Source organism: Panicum virgatum, chromosome 1N (assembly GCF_016808335.1).
Source record: "Panicum virgatum strain AP13 chromosome 1N, P.virgatum_v5, whole genome shotgun sequence".
Classification (NCBI taxonomy): domain Eukaryota; kingdom Viridiplantae; phylum Streptophyta; class Magnoliopsida; order Poales; family Poaceae; genus Panicum; species Panicum virgatum.
The window spans coordinates 59,267,245-59,274,406 of NC_053145.1; the positions used below are offsets into that span (position 1 = coordinate 59,267,245).

Genomic DNA, 7,162 nt, shown 5'->3' on the forward strand with positions numbered 1-7,162 from the left:
TGTCCGGTATGGTTGAGGGCAGCGAATTCGAGCTTGTTCAGCGTTACAATAGTGTAATCAAGTAAAAAAAAATACTATTAGTAGTGCAGTGAGCGTTCAAAAATTTCATCCTGGAAAAGCTGGATGAAAAAATGAACACTGCTGCACTCGCAGTCGTAGAATGGTGGTGCAGATTAGCCACGAAAGCTTACAGTAGAAGCAGGTTCTTTCGCTTTGGAACACTGAAATGACTCGGCCCACTTGAAACCTCATCTAGCCCATTTCTGGCTCTTCACCCTTGCTGCTGCTTTTTTTTTTTGAAATAACTTGCTGCTGTTATTCATCATCCAGTACATAATCGTGAGATTTTCCTTAAAAAAGAAGGAACAAACTTGCTTATTGACCTTTGACCCCCCAGGAGCGATTCATTGAAGGTCCAATCTTACTTTGTTAGACGGTTTCAGAGAGAGAGGGAAAACTTGATGGTCCTACGCTTCAACTGATCCAGAGGCGAGGCTTCATAACTTTTTCCCAGAATCGGGCTAGACCACTCGCGAGAGACGAGCACCGAGGGTGTTCCATGTCCATGTAACCGTGTACTCTGACTAATAAAGCAGCGTTTCTACCCGATCCCTTTCGCCCACGCGGCACATGCCTAGGAGAATGCGCATCGTCGCCTCCACTCCTCCCAGCCCAGGGTCACAGACAGCTCGGGGAGCCTGTCCGTCCTCGCCGGCGACGTCGCTTTAGGCCTTTAGCCATGCCCGGTAATGGTTCGCCTGGACAGAGGCATGTGCCGCTGCTGCGCGGCCGGTGGAAGGAAAGGCGAGACGCGAACGCGAGCGGCGGATCGGCGGCCACATGGCTGCCTGGCTGGTGGTCTCGCGCGCCCCCTGAATTGTGCAGAGCTCTCACGTTGCGCCCGGGGAAGAAATGGCAAGCTTGCAGGAGGCGATCCCCGTAGCAGCGCCCGGGGTTTTGACCGATGATCGCAAGGGTTTCGGGTTGAGAGGCGAGCAGGCAACGAGTGAGGGGCCCGGGGCCGGCTCTCGAGCGCTGCCCGGTGCCCCCCCTGAAATTGTTGCTGCTGGAAACACCCCAAGGTGGCAAGGTGAATGCCGCCGCGGGCAAGGGGGCCGTTGCCCCACTGGTGCATCGGTGGTTCCGGTATGCCTCACAGGTCACATACTGCCCTGCAGGGTGCATACCGGGAAAGAAGCCATTGCTCCATCGCTTTGCAATGGGGCTCACCGCCTCATTGGAGTTGTTTGGGCACATGGCAGCTCGCAGCAAGACGTGTATGTGCAAAGGAGCGCTTGTCAGGGGAAAAAAAAAACCCAGCGAGACAGAGAAAGAAACAAGGGTCAGATACCTACAACATTAAATTCATTTCATCAAACTGGTGAACAATCACCAAGATTTCTCCCAAACTTAGGTAGCTCGTGTGCAGCAAAAGTACAGACCCTGCTGGCTACTGAAATGCCGATTATACACGGCCGGAATCATGCATCCGTCGGTGATGCATCACCCTCTCTTCTCTGTATTGCTTCGACCACACGCTGAGCATCTGATTCAATGACGAGGAAACAAATACCCAGACAGCTGAATTGCGGCACTTGGATACGGAATGGGTTGCTTGGCAGCTAACAGCACAACATGGAACAGTGCATCGTGATATAGATCCTTCTATTCTATTTTATTTTATTCTAGTATTTTTTGGATCTCGGAAAGGATGACACCCAACAAAGTGTTGGTCCACTGAATTGAAACTGGGCTTCTGTATTGTAATTGGGCTGAATTTGAATAAATAGGCCACTCCGCTCGATCTAGCCGAAGCCCAGACTGGAAACATATTTGGACCCAATGTTCATGACAACAATACCCAATGGATCAACAGGCCACTCCTCGATCTAGCCAAAGCCCAGACTGGAAATGCGTCTGGACCCAATGTTCATGACAACAATAAGCAAAAACATGACTGGGCTGCCGCTGGTTTGAAGCTTCAGGGCCTGATTGGTTGGCTTCCAATATGTGCCAAGCCAAAATGTGGGCAATGCCAAAAAAAACTTCGGCACTCATTTAGTTGGAAGCCAATTTTTTTGGGCCAAAATTCCTTAACAAAGTGATAATGTTAATTTCTTTCATATTTTGACACCTTATCAATTGTCCACATGTGTGTTAGTATAAATCATAGTCATTAGTGTTTGTATTTGACATCAAGTCATGTGGTGATATAATTTTGGTAGTTATATTTTTTACACCTAATCAAGTGGTACTCTAAAATTTTGGCCCAAGTTTTGGCTAAAAAAATTTGGCATGCCAACATTTTGGCTGGGCAACTTTTGGCATCCAACCAATCAGACCCTCAATGACGCGCGGGTGCGCGACGGGCAACGGCCTCCGACCACGGTTGTGCTCATTCCGGCTGCAGCTGCGGCTGCCACCAGCAATACTAACATTGCTTTTCATTTCAAAAAAAATTAACATTGCTTTTATTTCTTCCCTTTTCTTTTCCAAAACACACATACATAATTATATATATATATAAAAGGAAGCACATGCTTCAAAATAATTACCATTGGCCGGCGCCAGTAAACACGATGCAGAGGCAGTACACGCTAGCAGCATCCCACAAGAGCCCCAGAGATTTCCATATCCATGGAGCCTGTTCCGCTGTTCGTCCTGCGAGCATGGAAAGCATGGGCGGCAGGGCAGCCAGCACCGCAGGAGAGTTATGGGAGCCAGCCGGTGGATCCACAGTCACCGACTATTACTGCTGCCCAGGAAGAGGCAGAGCGCGCAGGGTTTTCCAGGGATCATAGTAACTTCCGAACCCCTGTCGGCCGCTTCCAGCAATCTCCTTCTGTTCCCCTGCTGCCATCCTTGCTGCGCCGCAGTGAATGCCACTGGGCACCTGTGCTGCTTGCCTGCTGATGTGATGTGCTCTGTGCCAGCGGGTTATCCTGTCCATCCATGGGAGCACTGTTTGTTCTCGAGATCTGTACCGATAGCAGAGTATTCTGGTTGAGGTTGGATCATGTACTTTCTACTGTATATCACTTTATGTATACGAATATCTGTACACAATAAAACAGGCAACTCGCTCTCTTACCGTTTCAAAACCATTTGAACCACACCTCTGATCTGTGTCTCCCGTCCCCTCCCCCCCACGCGCCTCGCGGAGCAGCGACGGCGGCGATTTCATCCTCTCCGCCGCCCGCGCCGGAGAAGCCCAGATCCGGGGCCGGAAAGGCCGGATCCGGCGGCGGCGGGCCGAGATCCTGCGGTTCCCGTGGCTGGCGGCGCTTGCCTCCCGGGCCCTTTGCCCGGCCGCCGGTGACCTCGGCCCCGCGCCATGAGCTGTGTGCACGGCCGCCGGTACACCACCAGCCCCGCGGCCCCCGTCACCTCCTCCCGCCGCCGGGACCACCCCGTGGGCTCCTAGCCGCAGCAGGAGGGGGTCGACTCCTCCGACGCCGCCGCGGCGCCGGAGCAGCAGACGGACCAGAAGCCTGAGAAGCCGGCGCAGGTGAAGAGGAAGCGCCGGTCGCGGTCGTCGAGCTCCGCCGCCGCGGCGGCGCAAGCGGAGGTGCGCATGGGCGGGAGCTTCGCCAACAAGGCGCGCGGCGAGCAGGTCGCCGCCGGCTGGCCCGCCTGGCTCTCCGCCGTCGCCGGCGAGGCCATCAATGGCTGGACCCCGCGCCGCGCCGACTCCTTCGAGAAGATCGACAAGGTGCGCCCTTTCCTCCGCCTCCCCAGCTTCGTGATCCATGGCGCGCGAACGCCGAGGTGAAAAATTGCATCTTTTTTCCCTCTCTCCCAGATCGGCCAGGGCACGTACAGCAATGTGTACAAGGCACGGGACTCGCTGAGTGGCAAGATCGTGGCGCTCAAGAAGGTGCGCTTCGACAACTTGGAGCCGGAGAGCGGGCGCGCACTGCGGGGGTGCCCCCGGCCTTCGCCGTCTCCCTGAGGCCCGTGAGGAAGTGCCTGGCGGAGCCCGCGACGGCGGCGGCGTCGCAGCCGGGGTCCTCGAGGACCTGCTGCCCGCGCAGCGCCTCGGCGCAGAGGACGTCGCGCAGCAGGGCTGCCGCCACAGGCCGCGGGCGCGATATGGGCCGTGCCCGCCGGTACGGTCTGCGCAACGCGGAGCTGCCCCCCGAGGCCGCCAGCGTGCGGGAGCTCGCGGCGCAAATCGCTGGCATCCTCGGCGGTGGTTGCAAGGTGCGCCAGCATCCTCTGCCCTCGCCGCCCCGCGCCATGGCACGTAGGTCAGTGCTCGTCGTGCTTCTCGCTCGGATGCTCGTGGTCTCCGGCCAGTCCCCCCGGTGTTTTGCTTGGTTTTGCTGCCCCTGACAAAGTTCCCGGCGTGCGGTCGCAGGTCTGCGGGATGGAAGGGAGCGCCGTAAGCGGCCTGCAGCGGGACCAATGAAGTCGGCGCCGGCGCGGCGGCGGCGGCCTGGCCCTTCATGCCGTACACGCCGGCGCAGTAGCGTGGGAGAGATGGTGTTGACGGAGTGCCCTGCTTTGCTTCTCTTCCTCCTTGGCCAGAGCAACGAAGCTGATATTTGGTTTGTCCCGACAAGGATTCTTGCTAATAAGATGTGCTTTTTTCTGTTCTTTCATTATTGATGTCTAGATCCAGTTTGCATATACCTTTTCGTTTTATGTTAAAGGCTCGATTAGCGCTCAGCCCTCCGTTACGTCATAAGATCCCTGCTTCTCTTTTCTCTCTCTTAATGTGTGCATCTTTCTTGTAGAAGCATGTTCTTAGAAGCTAATATATTGTACTCGTTCTTTCTCGAGAAGCTAACATGTTCTTGTATGTTTAAACACTATTAGTTGTAGATCATGTATACGGTACTTGTAGAAATCTATTTGTTCTTTTTTCTTTTATGTGCACCAGGATGTATATTGAAGATTAAAAAGAATTACGAATGGAATGAATTAAAAAAAGTCACATTTTAGCAGCGGCGGGGGCTCAGGCGGTGCCTTTGCCTGGACGAGCTCTCTTGCGCACCAGGAGCTCACGGCCGTTTTTTAGTTTTCCGAGATTTCTGATTTTGGCAGGGTGTTAGAACGTGCCTCTGATTTTCGCATGTGTGTTATGCTTCGTGCATTTCGTCTTTCAATTTCAGCTTCAAGTGATCTTGCTAAGTGCTGAAATCTTATATCTGATGGCAGTAGCATGTAGATTGTTGTATATGAGCAAGGAAGTGTTACCGTGTTACAAATCATGTGGATTTAGGCTTAGAAAGCCCGTGGCTGAGGCAAGCCTTTCTTGCTTCGTAGTGCCTGCGGCATAGGTTGTGGAGGGAGCCAAGGTATGCGCAAAGTCCATGGTTGGCTAGCAAGGCTTATCATGCATGATTTATAGCCGATGCTCAGGGTGTGACCAAGCTCCCAAGTGTAGATTGACTCTATCTATCTTTGAAAATGAGTTATCTGTGTTGAAGGTTAACCGATTCAATCAATTGCATAGAAAAAAAATCGAATTTAGCGGTGTGTTATCTTTTTTGAAAGACTAAACATATGATTCTCATAGGGGTTTGTTGCATTCTTAACTGACATGGTACTATGATTAAGGCATGCCATTGTTTAACTGGTTAATCTGATCTTTTGAGATGAATTTTTATTGTTGTTTTTGCTAATTCAACGTTTATATCGCTTCTTAGGTGTGCTATGAGGGACAAGACAATACAACCTGGGTATGCTATCTGAATAGCAAATGACGATGTGGTGCCAGGACGTACTGCTGGACTAGAGCCATCGAAACTATCAGGGCTTGGCTTCGTGACTGAATATGAGTGCATTCTGCTTCTTTGTTATGATTCTCTTTAGAAGCATGGGTTCCATTTTCTTAGCATGTGAATTAGACTCTGTTTAATGGGATTGCTTCAAATGTGCTCAATGGGCCTGCATTTACAGACTTCAGTAGTGAGTAGTGACTGACCAAATGCCAACTCGGTTTTATTTGGATGGTGAACATAATCAAACTACACTAGATTGCAGATTACTATATCTGCATTTGCTTCATTTCACTCCGGAATACTTGTTTCAAAAACTTCTGATGTGTAAATACATCCTGCCTGTTTTCAAGTTCCCATTTTTAGGTCTCATAATGTTTGTGCTTATTGCTACATGCATTGATGTAGTAGTACATGCTAATATTTATGTTTAAATAAAGTGGTAGACATGTACTGAGTTTTTTCTATATTTATCTTTACTCTTGAGTTATAAAAATATTTCTTGAGTTTTAAAAATATTTCTTGTGTGGCACTTTGATATTCTTTGACCATGTTTCAGAAAATCCTGGCTATTTCGTTTCTTTATCATCCCTAAAAAATCAATGTGCTTAGGCTCGGGTGCTGGTGGTACTAGGTTAATTGAATAATATGCTGCATATACATCATGGTACATAAATAAATAGCCTATATACATGCTCTAAAGAATCTACTCAACGGATAGTTAATTCATTGATGTTTTTTTGTATATACACTACACATGAGTTCTTATTCACATGATACTAGTATAGTCTAGTACCTGCTAGAACATGAATTCATTGATGTTAAGGTACCAGCATGTATCAACCGGTACATGCTTATCCCACTATCATCAAAATATTATCGCTGGCAGTAACTACAGTCCAAGAAAAATAATAAAACAATTAAATATTAGTAACAGCTAACCACAACCACACGTTAATGAGCATGCTACCAAAAAAATATTATTGTTGGCAGGAGCTGCAGTACAAAATAGTTTTGCCTAGATGTGTGAAGAATGGTAAAAAAATAAGTAGTGGAGAGTTAACGGTAAAAAGTGCAGAGGGGCTGGCAGGAACGGACAGACTTTCTCTCGGATCTATGTTGTCCTTCACTCTGTGTATAGCAGAAATACGTGAGTGAAAAAAATAGAATACAAAGGAATACAATCATATAGGACAAGGATGCACAGATCTCGGTACAGCATTTACGGACAGGATTGAAGCACTCGCGATTGCCGGGAACAAAATCGACTTTTCGCTGCGCAGGCATAAATTCCATGCGGGGATAACGTGTCAGCAGGCCGTAGCGTTGTCGTTCTCGTTCTCCCAGGGGCGCACAAGCGAATTCCTGCTCCGCTCTATTCTGAACTCTGCACTAGTGAGTAGTGAACTCTCAATGCGTCCTCATTGCATAGCGGC

The 7,162-nt window shown here is 49.9% G+C and overlaps 1 protein-coding gene across 2 annotated transcripts; it reads left to right on the plus strand.

Annotated features, from left to right (window-relative positions):
• The first annotated feature begins 3,313 nt into the window (after positions 1 to 3,313).
• Positions 3,314 to 6,378, plus strand: LOC120654236 (probable serine/threonine-protein kinase At1g54610). 2 transcript variants are annotated; one of them, XR_005667032.1, is made up of 4 exons: positions 3,314 to 3,712; positions 3,803 to 4,250; positions 4,361 to 4,550; positions 5,655 to 6,378. XR_005667032.1 is itself a non-coding variant. In XM_039931756.1 (3 exons), exons 1-2 carry the CDS (start codon positions 3,575 to 3,577, stop codon positions 3,950 to 3,952), a joined length of 288 nt encoding a protein of 95 aa, XP_039787690.1. In that variant the 5' UTR covers positions 3,314 to 3,574; the 3' UTR covers positions 3,953 to 4,250; positions 4,361 to 4,677. The 2 variants fall into 2 exon arrangements, 1 of the variants encoding a protein (XP_039787690.1); XM_039931756.1 differs by lacking the exon at positions 5,655 to 6,378 and having other exon boundaries at positions 4,361 to 4,677.
• The last annotated feature ends 784 nt before the right edge of the window (positions 6,379 to 7,162 follow it).

What these genes read in the sequence shown, in the direction of transcription:
- LOC120654236 (XM_039931756.1), top strand. Translation starts at nt 3,575, where the DNA reads ATGGGCGGGAGCTTCGCCAACAAGGCGCGCGGCGAGCAGGTCGCCGCC. An exon ending in CCTTCGAGAAGATCGACAAG is followed by an intron (nt 3,713 to 3,802) that starts GTGCGCCCTTTC and finishes CCTCTCTCCCAG; the next exon opens with ATCGGCCAGGGCACGTACAG.